The following is a 27,092-nucleotide window of genomic DNA, read 5'->3' as shown; positions in this document are numbered from 1 at the left end:
AGGTGCCGTAATAGAGGAGTCACGATAGGGGTCACCAGTTGTAATATCCGCCACATTACAAACCTTCTCAAGCTGTAACTGCAGGTGAACAAACTTAAGAAGTACCTTTTTCTATCGCATGTTCTTAGTGAATGTATGTCAGCTCCATGTTCATTGCAAAAGGAACAAAAGTTTACATAACAACGTGACCAAGGACTGCCATGAGACTCCCATTTGATCTTCTCACCACTGGGAGACTTGAAAAACACAAATTAATTGGGTTTAGCTGGAAAAAAGTCTGAAAATGTCCTGCAGTACAACAAGAACTTTTCATTAAACCCAACTAAACATATTTTTTAAAGAAAAAAAACAAAAGAAGTTTGGCTACTTGTGGTGAAGTGCAATTTGTCTTGCGTAGTGAGGGCTGGAGAGGCTGGTTGGCATCTAGAGGTCACTAGTGGAAATGCTGCTGGCAGTGGATCTTCTCATCAGCCTGGTTCAGCAGCTCCAACATCTCTTGGACAATGGCCTGCAGTGCACGGCCCAGGTCTTCCCCGCTGTAGGGCTTTCCGAGAGGAGGCACATGGATGAAGGCCCAGAGCGGACCGTGGCTCAAATACAGAGATGTGTAGTAGGTGAAGTCACACAGATACCTGGAAGGGAGGATATAGAAAGGGCGGTTTTAGGGCTGAACTCACCTGAACCTAAGCAGAGTTTTGGGCAGAGCAGGGAACTATGGAAAATGTGCAGGTTAGGGGTCTTGAGGACCAGGGAACGAATGCTGTGGAGGGACAGCTATTTAGGCACTCACTGATTCCTGCTGATCTGACCCAGGACAAGTAGGCCAAGGTCAGCACCCACCCTCTGAACTCACGCAAGAGGGTTGTGATATGCACTTATATTTACATATCAAGTTGGTGTTTAGTAATGGCCATGGGTGCAGGCACGCAAAAAAGTCCATTTTCCATACCTGTATTTTGATATTTAGTTGTGTGATTATTACTAGGGTTACTGATAATCTGTTCAGTTGTGATACATTAAACTTGCAGTTCCTAAACAAGTACCAAGTATTATTTGCACATTTTATTTGCACAGTTTGAACATGTTTGACAGCCTATAGGGCAGAAGGAGATCTTTAACTTCAAACCACATGATACAAAGTTACACCTCAGCTGTGCAACTACGAGGTCTGTGAGAAAAGTAGCCGACCTTTTTATTTTATGCAAAAAATATATGGATTTGATTCATATGTTTTTACGTCAGCCAAGCTTGAACCTTCGTGCGCATGCGCGCCTGTCAGTTGTGTCATTCGCCTGTGGGCAGGCTTTGAGTGAGCACTGGTCCACCCCTCTCGTCGTTTTTTTCATTGCGAGGAAATGGCGGAATGATTTGGGCTTTGTTCCATCAGAATTTTTTCAGAAACTGTTAAGAGACAGGCAGCTGGAAACCATTCGGAAAATTCACATGGCTTTCGGTGAAAATTTTAATGGGCTTCACAGAGATTAAGGAGTGTTACTAACGCTTTAAGGATGGCCCACGGCGCGCCGCACTCCGAGCCGCGATCGACAGGCACGAACGACCATTTCATTTCTAAACGGATCGCTGTATGGATCCGGGACCATCGTGTGCAATTTCTCTGGTTATCACAAGAGTGGACATCAGCCATTTTCTGGCAGATTTCACTTTTAACAAGAAATATTGTCATGGAAAGCCGTGCGGAGGCTTTGCGCGTCACGACGGATTCGCTGATGGAGCGAGACAAGAACACCTCCGTTTTGGAGTGTCAGAGGACAAGTTGGGACATGCCTATCTCGGCTTTCAGTGGCTTACCAGTCGAGTGAGTATAAGAGAAATTGTGGAGAGCTGGGCATGTCCCAACTTGTCCTGTGACACTCCAAAACGGAGGTGTTCTTTGTCTCGCTCCATCAGCGAATCCGTCGTGATGCGCGAAGCCTCCGCGCGGCTTTCCATGACAAAATCTCTTGTTAAAAGTGAAATTTGCTGGAAAATGGCTGATGTCCAGCTCTTGTGATAACCAGAGAAATTGCACACGATGGTCCCGGATCCATACAGCGATCTGTTTAGAAATGAAATGGTCGTTTCTGCCTGTCGATCGCGGCTCGGAGCCCGGCGCGCTGTGCGCCATTGTGGGCCGTCCTTAAAGCAGTAGTAACACTCCTTAATCTCTGTGAAGCCCATTAAAATTTTCACCGAAAGCCATGTGAATTTTCTGAATGGTTTCCAGCTGCCTATCTCTAACAGTTTCTGAAAAATTCTGATGGAACAAAGCCCAATCATTCTGGCATTTCCTCGCAATGAAAAAACGACGAGAGGGGTGGACCAGTGCTCACTCAAAGCCTGCCCACAGGCGAATGACGCAACCGACGGCGTGAAAAACTCATGCATGCGCACGAAGGTTCAAGCTTGGCTGACGTAAAACATATGAATCAAATCCATATATTTTTTGCATAAAATAAAAGTTCGGCTACTTTTCTCACAGACCTCGTATATGCAACACTGATGATGCCAGACCAAAAAAATTTTCCTTCATGCACATTTTCATATGATGTGCTATCACAGTATTGTGTTACCTTTCACTGGAGTCCACCACCTGGTTTAGGAGTTGCTTACCAGACTCATGGACAGATGTACAGATGAGATGATTTCTAACCCCGCCACCCAGCATGATAATAACTGACAAACTGACAGTATTTGAATATGCAGAGTAAACAGAATGACCATTCCTGATTTTAACACAGTGATCTCAAAGTGTTTTTATGCCTTAAACCCTCAGGATCTAAGGTGAAAAGCTACACAAAGACTGATTATACACACCCTTGTAAAAAAACAAACAAAAATACAGATACCTTCCAGCGTCCTTGGACACAGACACCGCCACACCTAACCGGAGGCAGTCACTCTCTTGCAGACTGATTCCATGTCAATAACAGAGTCGATGCAGTCCGGGCCTCCCACGATGCAACACTGTGAGTCAGGACAGAAGCTGCAGTTGTCGAGGCCTTTGTATCCATGATTTCTGCCACACTTCTCCAGTGTGACCGTAGTGGCCATACCTGAGACGCCAACATGAACAACCAACTGGCAAACAACATGAAACATTAGAAAGTCAGAATTCCTGCATCATAATTTATCTGCATCTATCACCTCTGACCACACAGCTACCCTTCACTGTTACATGTGTGCAGCTCAGTTTCAACATGTCTTCCTAAATCCCAAAGGGACCTGGATCTATCCCGTGAAACTGGATAAGAACCACCCACTTTTTAAAATCTACACCACATCTGATTCGATTCATGGCCTCACCAAGAGCTTATATCAGAGGCCAGGAAGCCAGTAGTCCTTTGCATAATTTAGTGGGCTGCTCATATAAATCCAATCAATACAGTTGTATTTGCAGTTAAACTGACCTGAGACCTGTATCAATACCATTAGACCTCACCCTGAACATTCATAAATGTGAATTTATGAATGTTACATTTTAAATGTTCACATGTAAATGTTTAAATGTTCACATGTAAATGTTTACATTTACATGTGAATGTGAACATTCACATGTAAATGTACATGTGAGGGACAAATTTTAAACAATGTTCTCTTACCATTGGATGATACTGTTTCCATAATGAAGGAACCAAACTTTGGACCTTCTGATATTCTACAGGAACTTCGTAAACATGTAATTCCACTTCACTGCCCAGGCCCAGCTTATTCAATTCCTAGAGAACAACAACAGGAAATCGAAAATGTAAATGGACACTGGATTTCAAAACAGGATTTCCCCCCCAAAAAGTTAATAGCTTTTTTGCTGTTGTTCAAATAAATAAATAAATAAATAACTAAATAACTCAAGGGCTCGGTCATAAAGAAATTCTCAAGCAGTGGCCCATTACTCTTTAGTTGCATGAATGAAACCACATAGGCCCCCTTCTTAGAAAAACATTTCAATAAATTCTTTGGCTTTAGCAGCAAGATGTCCTAGTGTGAAACAAGAGTTACTGAAAAGGAATTTTAACACACCAATGGGTCACGCAAAATTGTAAAGACCATTTGATGAAAAAAAAATGGACTGGAAAAAATACATTTGAAGGTGGAGGTTATTGTCTGACTTTTTTATGATACTAGCCAAAATCTGTGGAATAGATGTCAGATTATGACACCTTCTTTTGAAAGCTCTGACTACTAAGTTTAATTAAAGATGATAGCAGTGGGTTTTAGGATAGCACAGTGGACTGGTGGTTAGCACAGTGCACAACAGTCACGGGATCGATTCCCACCTTTCTGTGTGGAGATTGCATGTTCTGTGTTTGTGTGGGTTCCCTCCGGGTGCTCCGGCTTCCTCCCACATCCAAAGACATACAGGTTAGGTGTATTGGAAACTTTAAATTGTCCATAAAGCTCCAGCTTCCCCCCGGTGACCTTAATTTGAGTAAGCGGTTGAAGATGACGTGAATGAGTGAGCAGGGGATTTTTAACATTTCACTGCTGTCAGGTGACTTATTGTCAGTAACATATTCAATAAAAGTATTTCTGGCCTGGGCAGGGGGGTGGGGCCCTCCCTGCATGTTACAGAGACAACTGAAATGCCACAAGGCCATCTATAATGTGCACCTGCCCTACGAATCACTGACAATAATAAATTTGAATAGTATGTAGAGGAAACAATGGTGAGACAGGTAGCACCTGTGGTGCCAAAGCTGTAGAAACCAATGGGGCATTTTGAATTAATGCAAAAATGGATTGATTAAGTACAATACAATGACTTGTTTAATGTAGTCATTCATCTTCCATGATAATGGAATAACCCCAAATTGGTAATGCCTTACCATCAATACATATTCATCAAAAACCAAGTACCGTACACCTCCGTTTTGTGCTCCTCTACTGCAGAAAGTTGGTGCTGCTCATTTTGCATTGTTCACACTGGGGGCAGTACCATATACAGCAGCACAATATGCAAACAAAAAACGGCTTGATAGCTGGAAAATCATTTTGGGATTACTGGGAGTGCCCTTGCATGGCTGACGTCATACTTGACCAGTCGTTCTCACTGTGTTTTGTACAGTAACACTACCTCTAACCTTAGTGACATGAAATTTGGGGTTCCACAGGGGTCCGTCTTAGGCCCCTGCTTTTCTCCCTTATATAGCACCCCTTGGACACATATTGTGGCATTTTGGGATTACCTTTCACTGCTATGTTGATGATACTCAGTTTATACATGCCGATAACTGCTGGTAATCTCGTTCACATAAATCCTTAGAAGATTGCCTTGCAGCCGTGAGAAGGTGGATGTCTAGAAACTTCCTACTTTTAAACTCTGATAAGACTGAAATGATGGTTCTTGGTCCAGTGAGACATCGGCATCAATTTGACCAGTTAACGCTCAGCTTAGGCTCGTGTGTCATACATCACACTGAGAAATTGAGGAACCTTGGGGTAATTTTGATCCTACATTGTCCTTTGACCTCCACATTAGAATATTACGAGGACTGCTTTCTGCCACCTGCGAAATATAGCCAAGATTCGTCCCATCCTGTCTATGGTGATGCTGAGACCCTGATGTTTATCTCTTCTAGATTGGACTACTGCAAGTTCTATTTCTGGTTTACCGTAGTCTAGCATTAGGGTTCTCCAATTGGTTCAAAATGCTGCAGCCAGACTTTTGACACAAAGCAGAAAGTTTGATCGCATTACACCCATTTTGACATCCCTTCACTGGCTCCCTGTCCCAGTGAGATCAGATTTTAAGGTTCTGTTACTAGTCTATAAAATTGTTCACGGACTGGCACCTCCCTACCTAGCTGACCTAATTAAACTTTACTTACGGCCCAGGCTTTGCATTCTCAGGGTGCAGGACTACTTTGTGTCGCTAGGGTGAATAAGAAGTCTGCAGGTCATAGGCTTTCTCTTATTGTGCCCCTGCTCTGTGGAATGATCTCCCTGCATCAATAAAACAGTCAGATTCTGTGGAGACTTTCAAGTCCAGACTTAAGATGCACTTATTTTCCCTTTCGTATAGTTAGCACACTGGTATAGTATAATTCATTTTATTAGGAAACGAACTCTGGGTCTTTTAGTGAAGCTTAGGGCTAGTGGCCAGCAATCACCTTAGTATTTCTTCTGCTTTTCTTGTTGTTTAATGCTGAGAAATTATACAGTATTTCTTGTCTTTCTGATGCTTGATTCTGTTTTTTTCTCTCTGTTTAAGGTGCAGCTCCATCCAGAGATGGGAGTTGTATTTATGCTGGCGACCCTCCTGTCCTGTGCATCAACAGCATTTCCTGTATATTCGTTTTGTGAATTGTTCTGTAATTTATGTCCGCAGCATGGCCCAAGCAGAGGGTCACCCCTTTGAGTCTGGTCTGCTTGAGATTTCTTCCTCAGAGGGAGTTTTTCCTTACCACTATTGCTCTGGGGGTTAGTAAGGTTAGACGTTACTTGTGTGAAGTGTATTGATGCAACTCTGTTATGATTTGGTGCTATATAAATAAAAAATAAATTGAAATAAACTGAAATGAAAAAAGCCCAGAAGAAGCCAGCCGTCATTAGCATAGCATAAATAGCATCTATATTATAATAGCCAAGTGGCCTCTGTGTGCGTGCGTGTATGCATGCGTGCATATGGCGTTGATCACACAGAAACCAGGGCGAGCTAACATCTGCCATTTGGTAGTCCTATGTATTTTTGGTCAAGGCTGAACACTGCAAAAACGGAAAGTTGATAGGACTAATATTTTTTGAGAATTAGTCATTTTAGTTAACCAGTAAACAATGGATGCTGTGCTGCAATGCACCATGGGAGTTTCAGTTTTAAATGTTGTTGTAATTCATGTAGTTCACTGATCTGTTGTAGAGCCGACGGATATATCGGTCCCGGTCGATATTATCGGCGACATAAGCCTTTTTCAAAGTACTAACTATCGGCCGAAATTTTGCAGATAGAACACCGATAATTTCTCATAAACAGAACAGTTACTGAAATAATATTTGTGTCGGCAATGTAAAATGTCCTTGCACCATTTGTCCAGTAGATGGAGCTCTGACTCCATTCAACTGAGAGCTGCTTACGCCCCTGCTTAAATGTGTTCATCACCGGCCCCTGTAGTTTGTTGTCACACTGCACTGATCGGTTGACAAAAGCATACAAGTAGGATTACAAGGATCTATATCCTTATCCTGAACCTATATCTAAGTTGCAGCAACAAGAGGTACAAGATCAGATGTATTTCACTACTCTTTTTAAGGATATGTATTTGCTAATTTCACAAAGGTTTAATTCTTGATTGCATTTTTTGAACTTGAAAATTCTTCTTGTTATAAAGTTAATCAACATGAGGACAAAGCTTTAGCTTTTAGCGCATACCTTTTTGTTAAGGGTCCAAAAGAACATTCTATTCATTAAAAAAAAAAAAAATCGGCTGATTTATCGGCTATCGGCAAATCAGCCGATTTATCGATTATCGGCATTTTTTTCATCCAAATATCGTTATCGGCATTGGACTCAAAAAATACATATCAGTCGGGCTCCGGGCTCTAATCTGTTGTGTTTTTGTAGTTCAACTGGTTTCATCAGTTTAGTTTAATTTTGTTGCTGGTACCATAAGTGAGAAGTGCATTGCGTTTGATGTCTTCCACCATGTCTCTGTTTGTGTCTAAAATTAGAAGCACCTGCTAGTGGCAGAATGCGGAAAAGACAAAAAGGCTTCGAACACTGAGAAACTGAGGACAGCTGACATTTGCCGTTTGGTATGCTTAGTATTTTGGATCAAGGATGATGAACGCCACCAAAACAGAACGTTGAGAGCACCAACATTTTTGGAGAAGCTATGGATGTTAGCTAATGTTGCTAACTACATTCTGGACTCAAATGCCATTCCAGCAGGGGGTGGTAAATCATCTTTATATATAAAGTGTGTGTGCGTGCGTACTTTTATTTAGTAAGTTCAATGTAAGTACATAATATAGTTGTAAATAAGTTAAACATACATGGATGACACAAGAAAGTGAAAACAGTTCCACTGTGGTCCATTTCAAAATCAAGTGACAAAATAGAATAATAAAATAAAATAATAACAATACTAACAGCAATAACAATGAAAATAATATTGTATATAAGGTAACAAGAACCTAAACAATTTATAAATATATAAAAACATCAAGATAGTAAATTAACATTTAAAATAACGCAATTATAGGAAATAAAAGGGTTGTGTTCTTCTTCTAAAAATTGTTGAGGTCTAAGGTCGAAGATTCTAAAGACATTCTGGACTCACATGCCATTCCAACTCATGAAAGAAACTTTGCATAAGTTATGACCACCCTTGAAAAAATGGCAGCTACCTATTTTATAAACACTATGCAATCTCGAGCCCGTGGAGCTTGACGGGCAACATGCTAGTTGGTGTATGAATCACAGAACTTCCCATTTGGCTCAAGTTTTATGGCAGATGCCCTTCCTGACATAAATCCAGATGTACAGGGAGAATGGGGTGACCTCAAACCAGGGACCTTCTTGGAGGGAGTCAAGTGCTCTAACTGCTTGCACTACTACCACTCGGCCGTATGTTACCATTTTTTCCAATTTCTTTAAATGAGAGACATCTTTCAATCCCTTAACATTCTCCCGCTAACAACCCCCACCCCTCCTCTGCACAAAACAGGCACCAGTTGTTTTGTCTACCAAAATCAATCAATATAAGAAAAACAGTGATTAAAATAGTAAAATATGAAAAATAATTATTCAAGCAATTATTATTCAAAAAACTGTGTCAAACTGAGAGCTAGTCCCCACTGACCGCCCCAACCTCTGCGCCACACAAATTGCCTTGCACACTGACCACCCCCGTGTATAGAAAAGAGGCTTGTTTGACACATCTGTGACCCAGTCACAAAGCAGCCTTTTGTTTGTCGTTAATATCCTTATCAAGTCTGTCTAGACGCCTTGACAACCACCATCACCCGCCCACATACTGCTTCTCCTACAGGAGAGCCTCTGACACACTCCTGCACTGAGGGATGAATGATGGCAAAAATCCGAGCATTGTAGGACTGCCACAGGGGACTGAATAGGAATGCATTTAATTAAAGATATGATTATTTTGATAATAGTCACACTTTAAAAAAAAGGTACTTATATAAAAATCTCTAACATACAAGGTAGCACTGCTTATGCATCTCGCTAGCATTTTCACAGAGTAACGGCCAGTTACACTGCTGTGTGAAAAAAAATTACACTGCAGCTGGGCTGTTAAGCTGTTTTTGAGGGCGTGTAGTGGGAAAATGATCATTTCTCTATGCTGATTGCTGACCCGCTGCTTGTGACTCATAATCAGCGAGTCCGCAATTTATTGAATTGAACTGAATAAGATTAATTTTGAACATAACAAAAGAAAAAAAAAACGACAATGTAAAATTAAAAAAAGACCCTTCGGCTCCTCCCTTGTTTGCACTTGGGGTGCCACAGCAACTCCAAGGTGAATCTGCATGTGATTGGCACAAGTTTTATGCCGGATGCCCTTCCTGACGCAACTCCACATTACATGGAGAAATGTGGCAGCGGTGGGATTTGAACCCGGAACCTTCTGCACTGAAACCAAGCACATTAACCACTTCGCCACCACCCCCTACAAATTAGTTCAAAAAATGAGCGAGAAGTCGAAACTTATTTAATCCCACCCCTTCTCCCTGTATAATGATTTACATATCAATCCCTGTTTCTTTAAAAATATTATTGACAATAATAATGATAATAATAATACCTTATAACAACAATAATGATACAATACAATTTTAGAAAAAAGACAGACATAAGGAACCCAACAAAACACAAATAAATCCATAAACAAATATAGAAATAAATAATCAATAACAGTTTCCCGTGAACACCTAGTAACTCTCACACTTCATCCCTGTATCCCATGAAAACACATTCCTTATATTTTGTTTTAAGCTGTTGAATGTCTGGACACTGCTTTAACTCCTCATTCATGCCGTTCCACAGTCTCACCCCACAGAATGAAATGCAGAATCATTTCTTGTTTGTACGGATTTGTTCATTTTGAAATTATATTTCCCTCGTAATTGATATCCCCCCTCTCGATCCTTAAACAAATTCTGTATGTTTTTTGGTAAACGGTCATTGTTTTTGCCTTGTACAAGATCTGTGCTGTTTGGAATTTTACCATATCTGATAATTTTAATAGTTTGATTTAAGAAGAGTGACTGAGTATGATCTTGATAGCCGACATATGAATGACCTGTATTGCCCTAAGATAATAGTGATTTCATTGAACTCATATAGTTATGGACCCCAATTTCTACACAGTAATTGAAATATGGTAAGACAATAGAACAGTATAAAATACAGAGTGATTTATGATCCAGAACATGTTTTGCTTTTTTTTTAACAGTTAAATGCTTCTTGATACTTTGGTTTGTATATATTTGATGTGTAGTTTCCAACTGACTTTCTCATCTATTATTACCCCCAAGGAATTATTTTTCATCAACCCTTTCACTCTGCACCCCATCTATCTGTATTCGTACTTGCTCATTGGTTCTGCAGTTCCCAAATAACATAGTTTTGCTTTATTTAAGTTCAGTGACAATTTGTTTCCGGTCAAACCATATTTTCCAATTTGTTCATTTCTTCAGTGATTTCCTCTACCATTTGTTTAAATCCTCCCCAGAACAGAAAATATTTGTGTCATCAGCAAGAACACCAGTCGAGTATCTGTGACACCTTACAAATATCATTAATATACAATTAAATAGTTGGGGCCCCAACACTGACCACTGTGGTACCCCACATACAATGTCCAAACATTCAGAACTGACATCACCCATCTTAACAAACTGCTGTCTCTGTTGTAAACAGCTTCTAACCCGTCTGATACAATACCTCTGATGCCATATCTTTCCAGTTTTTAATTAATATTTCATGGTGATTGTGGTCAGAGGCTTTCTTAATGTCAATAAATATTTCCAACTGCATATTTCTTTTGTTCAATGGTATTGTGATCTCTTCAATTGCTTGTATTGTTGCTAATGATGTTGTACTGTTTGATCTAAAGCCATATTGGTTATCAGAGAGTAATTTGTGCTTTTCAATGGAATATATCCAATCTATTATTAAAGAGTTTTTCCTGGTATTTTGGAAATCGTGGAAGTAAAGACAGGCCTGTAGTGTTGAAATGATGCTTGTTCCCGGTTTTGTACAGTGAAATGACTTTTGGCTATTTTCATCTTGTTTGGGAATGAACCAGTTGAAATGATACATACAGATGTATGTTAAGGTTTTGAGATCCCTTCAATGACCTCCTTTACTGATTTCATATCAATGTCCATTATAATCAGTTGTTTTATTTTTACATTTTTTTAAACAATATCTAATATTTCTTCTCTCTCCACCCCTTTGAGAAACAATGAATTATAATTTTGTTTTATCAACACATCCTGTTTTTCCCACTGTCCCAGGATCAGAGATTTTTCCTGCAAGATCAGGTCCCACATTTACAAGAAATTTTTTAGATTGTCAGCCACATCATTTTTATTACAAATTACATTACCCTCATCAATAAAATATTCAGGATATTGTAACTGTTTACTACTTCTTATAATGCTGTTTAGGTATACCCCACATTCCTTTTATATTATTTTGTTATATCTAATATGTCCTATAATAATCTTTTTTGCTTAGACCTTATATTTGTTAACTTATTTTTATATTGTTTATATTTATTTTCTGCCTCTTTAGTTCTCAGTCTTATGAATTCTCTGTATCGCGCATTTTTCTTCTTGCAGGTGTTTTGTAAACCTTTTGTGATCCATGGACAGTTGCCATACTTCAGTTTTCTTGTGTACTCTTTAACTGGACAGCATTTTGTCATATAATTGCTAAATGTCTTCAGAAATATTTCATATGCATTGTCCACATTGTTTCTTGGTATACTGCTTCCAGTTTTAAGCCAATAATTCATTCCTGAATGCATTTATTGATTCCCCTGACCTCATTCTCCGATATCTTTTTGTTTTCTTGTCTATTGGTATGGTTGTAATCATAGATGACTAAGACTGGTAGATGATCACTGATGCCATAATTAGAATACCACTTATTGTTTTATCTTCAGTTTCATTAGTGCATAGGTTGTCAATCAAGGTGGCACAACTGAGGGTGATTCTGGTTGGCCTGGTGATTTTGGAAATAGACTTATACTATACATTGCACTGATAAAGTCATCTGTTGTACTATGCTTATATGGATTTAATATATCAATGTTGAAATCACCACATATGAAAACTACTTTGTTGCTTTGATTTGCAAATGTACCCTCTATCCATTCCCTGAAAGTATCAATATTTGTATCAATATTTGTACTTGGTGTCGCTAACTATAACTCTAATATTCTGTTTCTTTTCTTCACATATTTCAATAGTTATACATTCTAGTAAGTTATCAACCACAGTTGTCATACTTTCAATCACTTTGTAGCTCAGGTTTTTATCCACATATATGGCAACTCCTCCACCACCTTTGTTTTTTCTGTCTATATTCCTTAATTTATATCCTTCCAGTTCAAAGTCCATCCCTTTTTCTGTATTGATCCAGGTCTCTGATACTGCAATTATACTAAATGGCTGTGAAAAAGTTTGTAAATATTCCTTAATGTTATTGAAGTTGGCGTAGAGGTTTCTGCTGTTGAAATGGATAATCGATCCTTTGATGTAATGTTCTGGTTGAACTGTTCATCACCAGTGATGCCAGTAACGCGTTACTCTAATCTAACCACTTTTTTTGTAACGAGTAATCTAACGTGTTACTCTTTCCAAATGAGTAATCAGATTAAAGTTACTTCTCCAAGTCACTGTGCGTTACTATTATTTTTGCATTGTGGGTCGACAGCAGCATTAAACTTGGTCCGTGGGCAGGGGGTCGGGGTTCGACTGAACTGCCCACTTTAAGCGAGCTGTGACCTTTTGACAAAGTTTGACAAAGTTTTTTTTAATTCGGCACACAAAATATTCAAATAGAAAAAAATGAACAATTCCACAAACAAACACAGACAAAATTAGTGAGTCCGAAAGGGTGTGGGCTGAAGCAAAGCTTATTAGCGCCCACCCCTGCTAGTACAAGTCCAACAATTCTAATCAGTCATATTTACATAAATATAAATTCACTACTACGTCAATACACAGACATACACATCAATATACTATTCACTTATAATTATATTTATATAGTACCAGATCATAAGAAAGTCAAATCAAGGCACTTTACGCCAGTAAGGATTAACCTTACCAACCCCCAGAGCAAGCACTAGGCAACTGTGGTGAGGAAAAATTCCCTATAAGGAAGAAACCTAAACTACGACTCGTCCTCACCTCTTAAAGCGCGGTGTGAAAACAGCACACCTGCACTGAGCTTTACAAAGTCATTTTTATGCTTTATTTTTCTCCTTTATTTAGAATTCTGAGCTGAGCCGCTCCGTATCGTCTCGTTAAAAACAGCTGATCCTCCGCAACGTGTCAACAACTAACACTATTTTCCACTCAAATGCACCTAAACTCTCTTTCTGAGGACTTTCATACCTGTAAATCTGGTCATGTTTTCTGTATAAATAATGTTATCCATTCTTTGTGCTCAAACGCCAAAGCAGGGGCGAATCCAGATGGAATGGGGGAGTGGGGCAGGGATGTGCCCCCCTCCCCCACAACACCCCTAGATTAAAGGTCCAGTTTTGAAGCCGTTTTTTTTTTTACCACAACTACTACTACTACTTATAATAATAATAATTTTGACAAGTAAATGTTTATAGAGAATTTAAATGTTAGAAAAATGTTAGAATTTAATAGTTGCATTTCTAAACAATGTAGGTTAGAAATTGCAAGTTTTACTGTTACAGTGCTGTCAACAGTTAAATATGAGATCAAGAAAGATTATTTTACTTTTTATAAAACAAGTATTTATTTTCATTGAAGTCAAGAAAGGGTGACTATAAAGTGAGTTTTGGCAAAACAGGTATCTGTTGGGAAGTGTAGTGACACGGACCAACAACAGGGGGCGTAAATGAACGGACAATGAAAATGCCAAAGATAACAATTCAATGTTGTGAAATGTGCACAACGGAATACAGATACGACTTTAGATAACAGTCAATTAAACAATAGGTGACGTGTGGGCAGGCTCGAGGATAGGAGACGCCTGTCCAGAGAAGAGTTGGGCCCCACATGATTTCCACTGCCAGCGGAGACCTGCAACACACCGAAGCCGCCAAGTCCTGAGTCCCTAGGTGGCCACAGCCTCCAGCTGTCGGATCGGGTACTGCTGGCAGGAAGAACAACAGATCAAGTGGGTGTGTGCACACCCAGCAAACAGTCAGCAAAAGTCACAGTCCCTTCCTGAGGGAATAATCCACCACTCCCAGGAAACAGGAACGCTAAGTACGTGCAGTACCAATAGTATACTTAAGTGATAAGTGAGGAGTGGGAAACGCCAACTCCTTCCAACTTCCACCACCCAGCTCCAAGCTGCGAGCATACAAGGTTACGACTGCCAAACTTAGAAACAAGAAATGTGCGAACGGCACAATAACGGCTGAGAGGTTTACCTGTTGGGTAAGCTGATTTCTCGGCAGAGATGTGGTGTCTTTTCCAGGCTTTTATGGTGTGATGACTGATGAGTTGAGTGGTGACAGCTGTCAGCTCTGGGCTCCTGGAGCTCCCATGCGGCGACTGCGCCCTCTGGTGCCTGAAGCCCGCCTTCAGGCAGGGCGCCCTCTGGTGTTGGGCCAGCAGTACCTCCTCTTCGGGCGGCCCACACAACAGGACCCACCCTCAACGGGCGCCAGGACCAGGCTTGTCGGGATGACGCTAAAAATCGGCCAGGAGGGCCCCGGGTCCAGGATTAGCTCCTCTTCACCCAGGAGCATTCTTTAGGTCCGTAACCCTCCCAGTCCACCAGATATTGGAATCCCTGGCCCCTCCGACGAACATCCAGGAGCCTGCGGACGGTCCACGCAGGCTCGCCGTCTATGATGCGGGCAGGAGGCGGCGCTGGCCCGGGGGTGCAGAGGTTGGAGGTGTGATACGGCTTGATCCTGGAAACATGGAAGACTGGATGTATCTGCAGTGAAGCTGGTAGTCTCAGCTTCACTGCAGCTGGACTGAGGACTTTTATGATGGGAAATGGTCCGATAAACCTGTCCTTCAGTTTCTGGGAGTCCACATGTAGAGGGATGTCCTTGGTAGATAGCCATACCTCCTGCCTGAGCTGGTATGCAGGGGCCGGGGTACGCCGGCGGTCTGCATGGTCCTTAGCCCTCATCCAGGCTTTCAGAAGGGCAGAGTGGGCTGTGCGCCACACCTGACGGCACCTTCTGAGGTGGGCCTGGACCGAGGGGACCTCGACCTCTCCCTCCGTGGCTGGGAACAATGGGGGCTGGTACCCCAAACACGCCTCGAAGGGGGAGGAGGCCGGTCGCCGAGGAGATTTGGCTGTTATGGGCGTACTTGATCCAGGCCAGATGTTGACTCCAGGCCGTCGGGTGCGCAGAGGTTACACACCGCAGGGCCTGCTCCAGATCTTGATTCGCCCGCTCTGCCTGTCATTGGTCTGGGGTGGTACCCGGACGAGAGACTCACGGTGGCCCCCAGTTCCCTACAGAAACTACTCCAGACTTGCGAGGAGAACTGGGGACCACGATCTGAGACAATGTTCATTGGGATACCATGCAGACGCACGACGTGGTGGACCAGGAGGTCTGCAGTCTCCTGGGCTGTAAGGAGCTTCGGGAGGGCTACGAAGTGGGCCACCTTGGAGAAGCGGTCCACTATCGTCAGGATGGTTGTCATACCCTGAGACGCAGGGAGACCCGTGACAAAGTCCAGGCCGATGTGGGACCAGGGGCGACGTGGCACGGGCAGCGGCTGGAGGAGTCCCTGTTCCTTCTTGTGTTCAGCCTTGCCCCTGGCACAGGTGGTGCAGGCCTGGACGTACTCCCGGAAGTCGGCTTCCATCGATGCCCACCAGAAGCGTGCCGGACCACTGCCACGGTTCTTCGCACCCCTGGGTGACAGGAGAGCTTGGAACATGACAGAAGTCCAAGACTGCAGCTCTGGCCTCTGGTGGGACGTACAGCTTGTTCTTGGGTCCATCGCCGGGTCCGGGTGTCATGTCAGGGCCTCCCGGACGGTCTTCTCCACGTCCCAGGTGAGGGCTGCGACGGACAGTGGACTCGGGGAAGATCGTGTCCGGTGGATCCGACAGCTCGGCTTGACCTCCTCTTCATGCACCCGGGACAGTGCATCAGACTGTTGGTTCTTGGTCCCGGGGGCGATACGTGATTTGGAAGTCAAACCGACCCGAAGAACAATGACCAATGGGCTTGCTGGGGTTCAGACGCTTAGCGGTCCGGATGTACTCCAGGGTTCCGATGGTCTGTGAAAACCGTGAATGGTACTGTAGCGCCCTCCAACAGGTGTCTCCCTCCTCAAGGGCCTCTTTCACTGCCAGAAGTTCCCGATTGCCGACGTCATAGTCCTTTCAGCCGGGGTCAACCTGCGGGAAAAATAGGCACAAGGATGGAGAACCTTGTCGGACTCCCCCACTCTGGGACAGCACGGCTCCTATCCCTGAGTCAGAGGCATCCACTTAGACAATAAACTGACGATTGGGATCGGGCTGCACCAGAACTGGTGCAGTCGAGAACCGGCGTTTCAACTCCCTAAACTCGGCTTCGCACCGATCCGACCAGGTGAAGGGGACTTTAGTGGAGGTTAGGGCCGTCACGGGGCTAACTACCTGGCTGTAGCCCTTTATGAACCTCCGGTAGAAATTTGCAAAGCCGAGGAACTGCTGCAGTTTCCTACGGCTTGTCGGTTGGGGCCAATCTCTCACCGCCGCAACCTTGGCCGGATTAGGGGCGACGGAGTTGGAGGAGATTATGAACCCCAAGAAGGACAAAGAAGTGCGGTGGAACTTGCACTTCTCGCCCTTCACAAACAACCGGTTCTCCAACAACCGCTGCAGGACCTGACGTACATGCTGCACGAGTCTCAGGATACGGGGAGAAGATGAGAATATCGTCCAGGTATACAAAGACGAACTGATGCAGGAAGTCCCGCAAGACGTCATTAACCAAAGCTTGGAACGTCGCGGGCGCATTGGTGAGGCCGAACGGCATGACCAGGTACTCAAAGTGACCTAACGGGCTGTTAAATGCCGTCTTCCACTTGTCTCCCTTCCGGATCTGAACCAGGTGATACGCATTCCTAAGATCCAGTTTTGTGAAAATTTGGGCTCCATGCAAGGGCGTGAACACTGAATCCAACAGAGGTAACGGGTATCGGTTGCAAACCGTGATCTCGTTCAGCCCTCTGTAATCAATGCATGGATGGAGTCCGCCGTCTTTCTTGCCCACAAAAAAGAAAGCAGCACCCATCGGGGAGGTGGAGTTCCGGATCAGCCCGGCAACTAAAGAGTCCCGGATGTAGGTCTCCATTGATTCACGCTCAGGACGTGAGAGGTTGTACAGCCTGCTGGACAGGTACTCAGCGCCTGGGATCAAATCAACAGCACAATCGTACGGACGGTGCGGGGGCAGCGTGAGTGCCAGATCTGTGCTGAAGACATCAGGAAGATCGTGGTACTCGGCTGGCACCGCCGCCAGATTGGGGTGGACTTGAACCTCCTCTTTAGCAGTCGCACCAGGTGGAACCGAGGATCCTAAACACTCCCGGTGGCAGGTTTCGCTCCATTGAGCCAGAACCCCAGACGGCCAATCAATCCGGGGATTGTGTTTTATCATCCAAGGATAACCCAAAATTACTCGGGAGGTAGAAGGTGTTACAAAAAACACAATCTCCTCCCTGTGATTTCCAGACACAACCAATGATACGGGCTGTGTCTTGTGTGTTATTAGTGGAAGAAGGGTGCCATCTAGTGTCCGTACCTTCAATGGTGAAGGGAGGGCCACTAGAGGGAGCCCTACTTCCTTTGCCCATCTGCTGTCCAGCAGATTCCTTTCCGACCCCGTGTCCACAAGTGCTGGGGCGTGAAGGGTTAAATCCCCACTAAGGATCATGATTGGGATTCGTGCAGATTTGCGTGCACTCCCCGCGTGCGTGTTGTGATCCACCCTTAGCCCAGTCTCTAAGGGCGAGTGTTGTTGTTTAGACCGTTTGGGGCAGTTTTTCTGCGTGTGCTCGGTTGAGCTGCAGTGAAAACACTCCCCACGGGCCAGCCTCCTTTGTCTCTGATCTGATTTTCTTTTGGCCCTGCTTGTTTCCCTAGCAACGTCAGCAGGGGGAGCTGTCGTCACGTGGAGCGCCCTGGCTTTGGAACGTGGGGAAGACGGCTCCCTTTCGGACCCGGAGGGGAGAGGGACGGCTGGTGCCTGACCACGCCCTTCGTCTCGCTCCCGTCGGCGTTCTGCTAATCGGTTGTCTAACCATATTACCAGGTCGATAAGCCCGTCTAAATCCCGCGGCTCGTCCTTTGCCACCAGGTGCTCCTTAAGGACCAGAGACAGTCCGTTTACAAAGGCGGCGCAGAGCGCAACAGCATTCCAGCCGGCTCGCGCTGCCGCGATGCGGAAGTCGACTGCATACTCCGCTGCGCTCCGACACCCCTGTCTTATCGACAGCAGCACGCTTGAAGCGGTCTCGCTTCTATTAGGGTGATCGAACACCTGTCTGAACTCCCTTACAAACTCAGTGTATGCTGATAGAAGCTGTGAGTTCTGATCCCAAAGCGCCGTAGCCCAGGCGCGTGCCTCACCTCGAAGCAAATTGATAACATAAGCCACCCGGCTGGAATCTGACGCGTACATGACGGGACGCTGTGTAAAGACGAGCGAACACTGCATCAAGAAGTCTGCGCACGTCTCGACACAACCTCCGTACAGTTCAGGAGGGCTTATGTATGTTTCGGGGGGGGGGGGGTTCGTTGAACGACGATTGGAATGTCTGTATTCGGCACTTGGTCAGCAGGAGGAGGTGCTGCAGCAGCGCCCTGCACGTGCGCTTCCACCTGAGCAGTGAGAGCCTCCATCCTCCGACTGAGTATAACGTTCTGCTCGGTTACCAAGTCCAACTGAGCAGTGAAGGCGGTTAAGATTTGCTGCAGCTCACCTAATACGCCTCCTGCTGGCGCCTGTGCACCTAGCGTTTCCATTGGAGGTTCACTCGATGGTTGACGCCCCTCGGGATCCATGACGATTGGCCGAGAAATCCTGTTGGGAAAGTGTAGTGACACAGACCCACAACAGGGGGCGTAAATGAACGGACAATGAAAATGCCAAAGATAACAATTTAATGTTGTGAAATGTGCACAACGGAATACAGATACGACTTTAGGTAATAGTCAATTAAACAATAGGTGACGTGTGGGCAGGCTCGAGGATAGGAGACGCCTGTCCAGAGAAGAGTCGGGCCCCACACGATTTCCACTGCCAGCGGAGACCTGCAACACACTGAAGCCGCCAAGTCCTGAGTCCCCAGGTGGCCACTGCCTCCAGCTGTCGGATCGGGTACTGCTGGCAGGAAGAACAAACAGATCAAGTGGGTGTGTGCACACCCAGCAAACAGTCAGCAAAAGTCACAGTCCCTTCCTGAGGGAATAATCCACCACTCCCAGGAAACAGAAACGCTAAGTACGTGCAGTACCAATAGTATACTTAAGTGATAAGTGAGGAGTGGGAAACGCCAACTCCTTCCAACTTCCACCACCCAGCTCCAAGCTGCGAGTATACAAGGTTACGACTGCCAAACTTAGAAACAAGATATGTGCGAACGGCACAATAACGGCTGAGAGGTTTACCTGTCGGGTAAGCTGATTTCTCGGCAGAGATGTGGTGTCTCCTCCAGGCTTTTATGGTGTGATGACTGATGAGTTGAGTGGTGACAGCTGTCAGCTCCGGGCTCCTGGAGCTCCCATGCGGCGACTGCGCCCTCTGGTGCCTGAAGCCCGCCTTCAGGCAGGGCGCCCTCTGGTGTTGGGCCAGCAGTACCTCCTCTTCGGGCGGCCCACCCACACAACAGGTATCATTGTCATGTTGAGGTGGCAGAGGGTTGTTGTCGGCAGCTGGGGAAAGTAACTAAAAAAGTAACTAGTAATCTAACTTAGTTACTTTTACAATTGAGTAATCAGTAAAGTAACTAAGTTACTTTTTCAAGGAGTAATCAGTAATCAGTACTTGGATTACTTTATCAACGTAACTGTGGCAACACTGTTCGTCACTGAAGTAGGTGCAATTGTTGTTAATGTCATAGAAAAAAATATTGTCTGGGTCAATATTCTGTTCCAAATCCTGTGCATTGTGTTCAGTGAATTCAAAAGTTCTCAGTTCCAGATGATGATGATCATTTATCCTGCTGGTCTGTGTCTTGGTTGTTACCTAATCGTCCAGTTCATGTTGATCACTGGTATTTTTCCAGCTCCTCCATCCTCCTGATGACCAGCACTTTGTCTTGTGGCCCATTCAGTTTTATGAATACTTTACAGTTGCTTGTCCATGTGTTTTTGCCCTGCTTCCTCAGATAGCGTGCTTTTCTGGCTATGTCAGCGTTGTATTTCGTTAGATGCTCATTCATGAAAATGTTTGTTCCCTTTAAGTTTCTCCCCTCTTTCAGCAGCGCCAACTTGTGTTTCCTGTTAATGACTCTTATGATGATAGCTGGCTTGTCGTGGCACTTTTCCTGGGCAGCAGGTGACACGCCTCAATGTTCTTACAGTCCAGTTTGATCCCTTTGGACTCCAGGAAAGCAGCAACTTGCTCCTCCGTGGATCGGACATCCAGCTCGTCAGGCTCTCCCCTCAGCAGTGCCGCTCACCGCGCGAGCGTCCTGTGACGATCACGTCATTTATCCAGGTGTACTGCTCCAGCTCTGCAACTCTGCTCTCCACAAAGACAATCCGCTTTTCTTTCTCTGCATTCTGAATGCAGAGCGATTTCACCTCCTCGACCAGCTCCAGGATACCTTTCTGCTGCAGCCTGACAGCAGAAATTTCCTCTGCAAGAAAGTCGAGCAACCTTTTAATGTCGTCGACTTCCTCAGCCGTGGGGGCTTTCTTTGGTCCCATGTAGCCAGATGTTATTGGCAGTCAGCTAAAGATGTTAGCATGAGCTAACCCTTTCCTCCCGTCACTGACCTTTCCACTAAGCCACACTGTTTTTGATCTTACTTCATCAAAGTGCTTCCACTGTACAGTCCCATCAGAAAAAAGCAGCAAAAGAGCAGAAAAATTCCAATGTTTTATGCTGTTTTTATGTTTTATTTATTCATCAACCTCCATCAAAGCCATTTAAAAATGTCAATCGTGACTCACCATTCTGCTGATTAAAGTCACTAACTGGGATTCTTGTCTTGTTGCGGGCAAGAAACAAGAATCGTCCTCTGTTTCACATCAGTTTTTATTCGTTCCTCACTGATGTTTTGTGGGACACCGCATGCGGCAGTTCTCTGGCGTGGACTGGACCATCTCTGCTTCGCAAACTGAAGTTATAGTCCCTCATGTAAAGGAAAAATAATAATAATATCCTCCATGTGTTGTTGTGGGACTGACTGATTAGACATCATTCCTCCTAGTGCTGCGTGGCTCTCTGCCAAGTAAAGTTGTAAAAATATTCAAAAATTCTGGAATCAATAACTTCAAAGCGAATTGCAGTTTTAAAACAAATGATACGTCTTTCCAAACTTTGTAATACAGACAACAAGCTATAACTGACCAAAACTGTTTTCCCCCCCAAAATGAGAGGTCCTCCATTCTTTATGAATTACATTGGTCTTGACGTCCAGCTGGCTGCAAGACCGCAGCTCAGAAACTGTCAACGAATTACCATGGCGAAAGTTAATGCTTTGATAAAAACTCAATAACATCACATTTATGGTTTGTAGTGCCACCAAACTCAAGTCAAACATCAATGAGCTCCATCTGGTTGTACTACAGCACTTAGATTGGAAAAATGTACTATTATATAATTTCAGAGGGTTTTGTATTGCAATAAATTTGAATAAAATGTCAATAACTTTTTATTTGTATCTTGTCGCGCAACCAAACTCACATCACCAATGAACTCCCTCTGGTTGCACTACAACACTGAGATTTGAAAAAGATACTATTTTTTTTGTAATGAATTTGAATAAAATCTCAATAACTTTTTGATTTATATCTTGTAGTGCCACCAAACTCACATAACATAGCAATAAACCCCCTCTGGTTGTACTACAGCACTTAAATGGGAAAAATAAACTTTTATATAATTTTTGGAATTTTTTTATTCCAATAAATATGAATAAAATATCTTTCATATTTATTGATTTTAGTGCAACCAAACTCACATCACACATCAACAAACTCCCTGTGGTTGTACTTGGGGGGGGGGGGGGGGGTTTGTTCAGTTGTAACTTGTTGTCTGTATTACAGCGTTTGGAAAGATATGACCTGTGCACTAGCAAAATTTCCTGTATATTCGTTTTGTGAATTGTTTTGTAAATTGTGTCGTAGCATGGCCCAAGAGGAGGGTCACCCCTTTGAGTCTGGTCTGCTTGAGGTTTCTTCCTCAAATCATCAAAGGGAGTTTTTTCTTACCACTGTCGCTTGTGTGTTTGCTCTGAGGGTTGGTAAGGTTAGACCTTACTTGTGTGAAGCGCCTTGAGACAATTTTGTTGTGATGTGGCGCTATACAAGTGAAATAAATTGAAATAAATGAAAATGAGATAAACTGAATTGAAAGAGGTGTCGTTTGATTTAAAACGGAGATTCGCTTTGAACTTATTGATTCTGGAAGGTCAAATCTTTGAATATCTTTCCAACTTTACTGAACTAACAACAGTAACGTGATCATGACTACGCGCCGTTTGCTAACTCCTCATCAACGAAATTGTCCTGGTAGCCCATTTTACAAGTGAAAATTCTCAATTTCTGTTGAAATTTGCTAACTCTCTGACCATGTGAACAAGGTGATGTCTGTAGATCAAGACATAATGCTTGAACCTGGCCAAAATGGCCTCAGTGAGTACAAGTCCTATTTCAGCAGTAGGTATTTTGAGAGTTTCATATATGACCATTTTTAATTTACCCTGGTATTATACCAGGTGTTCATATACTATTGAAAAAATTTAGACTGTTGACAACATGATTAGCATCTTGAAACAAAACTTATTAAATGCATTTACCTGTAGTGCTTCAATACACATGCACTGTGATGAGACTGTCAGCCCAAGGCTGAGGGTTCAAGTAATTTATATTTTCAGACTGTGAAAGGGGCTTTTCCACTATGAAAAGGGTCAAGATCCCATTCCAAAACAGACTGAAAGAAGAAACCCTGGACAACCTCATGTTTTCTACTGAAGGAGATGAGGCCGAAACATTCAGCTTTGACTTTGCTTGCAACAACTGGGGCAAGATGAAGGAAAGAAGAATTGACATTAGTGCCCGAGCATTCTTTAATCAAATCTATGATAGAAATGTCATGTAACTGTTTTAGTTTCAATAAATGTTGTTGTGAGCTCATGATTTGGGTGTTATTGTGAACTTCAGTACCCGATTGTCCAGTATTTTGGAAACATGGTATGTAAAAAGTAAAAATATCACGGTCTAATTAAGTTAATTCCAGAGCTATTTGGTATATTTAGATGGACAAAGAAGGCCCTTTATAAGCCCATAATACAAATGGTTTAGGCTGGCTTTGCCCCCCTGGGCTCCGCACCGGGGCACCGTCTAAGCGGCCCCTGAACCCCAGCTTTTTAAGGTGATTTTTCCATACCATTTGTCGTCGTGGCTTCCCTGACATTGTCTTGAAACTATTTCCTGTCTTTTGCCATCCTACTTGCTTGCTCCATAGAGCCAAACACATCAATTATAGTCTTCTCCCATTTGCATTTTGGTCTTCCTCTTCTTCTCTTTCCAGGAATGTAAGCCTCTAACACTCTTTTCTCCATGCCATCCTGCCGCTTTATGTGGCCGAAATAAGACAATTTCTGCTTCCTCACATACTGCAGCAGCCTCTCTTTTATACTGTCATTTGTGCGGTGTTGAGTCCATGGGACCCACAAGATCCTTCGGTAGCACTTGTTTTTGAAGGCTGTGATGTGTTGTTCATCCAACTTGCAAGGTACCCAGGTCTCACAAGCATAGGTGCCCACTGGAAAGAGACATGCTCTGATGATCCGTAGCTTGGTTGCTTTATCCTGGCCACGCCAAAGCTTCATACCATTACTCTGCTAAAAAATCCTAGTGAGAACCCAGCATACACTTTCTACACTAGCAATTTTACAAATTTTATGTTATAAAAAATCCCCCCTTCTTATAATGGAAAAGTAGCAATCTGGAGAAAACGTGACAGCCTCTTTAACTTTGTGACAATCATAGTGTAGGTAGGACCATATGTAAATAAACAACAATAACTAAACACAGAACTTAATTTAATTTAACCTTTATTTAACCAGGTTAGTCCCACTGAGATTGAGATCTCTTTTGCAAGGGAAACCTGGGCAATTATAAAGTTTCAAATTCACCTAACCTGCATGACTTTAAATGTGGGAGGAAACCGAAGCACCCAGAGGAAACTCACGCAAACACAAGGAGAACATGTAAACTCCACACAGAAAATATTGACACAAACATGACACAAAGCTCCCCAAAGTGTAATTTATGAAAGTGTGGATTACATCAGCAGTGGTTGGGTAAAACACACCTGTACTGCTACCCAACTGGCGTTGACTGTGTGCTCTCCGAATGGCCCAAAACCTGTAAAATACGTTACAACAGTTATTTGGGTTTAGGGTATCTAGTAACCTTAATTGCTCCAAGTAATGAGAAACATATGGGTGTGACTGAGAATTTGAAAGAGACTTGGTTTTTTTTTAACAACAGAAAAAAAAAGTGTTCATGAAGATCCACTTGCGCCATTATATATAATCTTCATTAACAATAAAAATACCTCACTGTCCACATCAGCCCACATGACCTACAAAATTGCACCAGCAGCCAATAGATATTCACTCTGGCTTGTTTATCTACAACCACCCCACCACTACACCAGCCGTTTGAGGGTCAGTGGGTCCCTGGGGGTTGGCTGGGTGGAGATCAGTCTGTCTGACAGGCTACTGAAAAGGAGCAGAGTGAGGGCCGACAGCTGCCAGCCGACCCGCTTTTGTGAAGCTGCAGTTCCCAGGCAATGGTCACATCTATCAGTGCGGACTGTGAGCCTCTGCAAGCCTTTGTGTCTGAAAACACCAAATCGCTGCCTATGTTTGAGGAATCAGACTCATGTTCAAGACTGGAGTAATGCTTTGTAAAAACAATAATAACGGGGGAAGTGAAGTTGCACTGAGTTATTTTGGGATTCATGCAATCAAACCATCTACTGAACTACAATGCATGATTTTTAAATCAAAGTAGCTCTATGAACCTTCCTATTTCAGACTTTCCTATTACGACAACAAACGTCGGGATGACTTTACATACCACCAGCAGCAATGTGATGTGTACCGAATACTTTTATTTTAAAAAAACTGCATTATTTTGACATTCTGTACCACTTCTAACACAGTTACAGATGTTTAATAACACTGGCAGCAAAGCTTGACAGTATTCAGTAGATGAAAAAACACAAAGTGACAAAGACAACTCTGTCTCCAACTGAAAACTTACAAATCAGACTGACAGCACCACCACACACAAAAGGTTTTTATTGCTGAATATTTACTGACATTTACAGCGGATTATTTAAAGGGTTAGGGTGAAGCATTTATTATTAGTAGTATTAGGTAAACTGAAAATGAATCCACAAATAAGGATTTGCTGTTTTTCTCTGTAACAAGTGTAAATTTTATTTATTTTGATTTCTGGAGTCCTGGCTGGAGAACACCAGTAACCTACATCTGAACAGACTGATTAGTCAATCGACACAAAGCTAATAAACACTTTTGATAATCGATTAACTATTTACATAATTTAGTAGGGAAAATGGCAATCTATCTCAAGTTAGAGCTTCAATATGAATTTTAGCTGTTTTGCTTGTTCTGCTTGTAACACTTCAAATTGGTCTTTTTTAAGTTACTGAGGTTTACAAGAAATTAAAGATCAAACCTCATATCTTATTAACAAAATAACCAACAACTCGTAAAAAAGTCTAATGTCAAATGTAAACAATTATTTTGTTGTTAGTGCCATCGCAGCGACTTTCCGTTTTTTTTTTAATGAATGCTAACAGGAAACCTTTAAAACTAACAAAAATAATAATAACAATATGCAGGCAGCTTGTCCGTAGTTTTTAGTTGTTGTGCTGTTGCGACTAGAGCCAGCAGCAAGTTTCCTTGGTTGGTGTAAAAAGTGAGAAATGTGCTGTGAAGCAGCCTGACGCCATTAGATCTGCTGTCACTACAACTTTTCCACCACTTCAGTCTACCGACACAAACCTGTAACAACCACCGTCCGTTTACTATTATCCATTTTCCGTCCGGCTGCAGAGGATCCTGAGCTTCGTTTCGGCCTCTATGGTGACTCGGGACCGTTAAATTCGATAATCCTCTGCCGGTGACGGCTGCTTCTGCCCACAACACAAACAAAACCGGTTCTCCGTCCTCACCGCACACAAACAGCGCCAGGCGTGACGCCATGACGTAAGACGTACGCATAATACGCAGCTCCTCCTTCACAACAGCGGCCAGCAAATAATTTTGAGGTACATTACCGCCATCTAGGGATGTGGAGTGTGAATCAAATTTTGTTGTTTGGAATGCCAACAAGAGACAGTACAGCATGCTCTCATCATGTATCGTAACAAACATTTTAGAGAAAGGTAAGAGCTTCTCAGAATTTAGACGAATAGACTGAAAGAAGTTTCTGTAGGAAGTATTTTAAGTATAGGCTCAAGTGAGAGGAGAAAGTGTTGTTTTTTTAAATCCTTGAAAGACACTGGACTTAAACGCCATAGAAGAAGAAGAACAGGAACGTGATCAGAACACACACTGCTCAGAGTGCCGCTCTCATCTCCGACATAAGATGACCTAGTGGCGCCACTAACTTAGCTTATGACCAGCTAAAAGTGGATGCTCTCGTTATGGCCGAACAACTTTCCACAGTTTCT

At 43.2% G+C, this 27,092-nt stretch overlaps 1 protein-coding gene across 1 annotated transcript; it reads right to left on the bottom strand.

The window, feature by feature from the left end:
• Window positions 1-114: 114 nt before the first annotated feature.
• Window positions 115-26,611, bottom strand: LOC117518857 (pyroglutamyl-peptidase 1-like). Its single transcript, XM_034180094.1, is given in 6 exon segments — window positions 115-632; window positions 2,847-2,883; window positions 2,886-3,078; window positions 3,600-3,716; window positions 24,696-24,748; window positions 26,422-26,611. Coding segments are annotated over 6 exon segments (633 nt in total). The 5' UTR covers window positions 26,456-26,611; the 3' UTR covers window positions 115-433.
• Between the last annotated feature and the right edge of the window lie 481 nt (window positions 26,612-27,092).

The sequence above is a fragment of the Thalassophryne amazonica genome, chromosome 10 (assembly GCF_902500255.1).
Source record: "Thalassophryne amazonica chromosome 10, fThaAma1.1, whole genome shotgun sequence".
In the NCBI taxonomy this organism is placed as follows: Eukaryota; Metazoa; Chordata; class Actinopteri; order Batrachoidiformes; family Batrachoididae; genus Thalassophryne; species Thalassophryne amazonica.
This window is presented reverse-complemented; position numbering and strand designations above follow the sequence as displayed.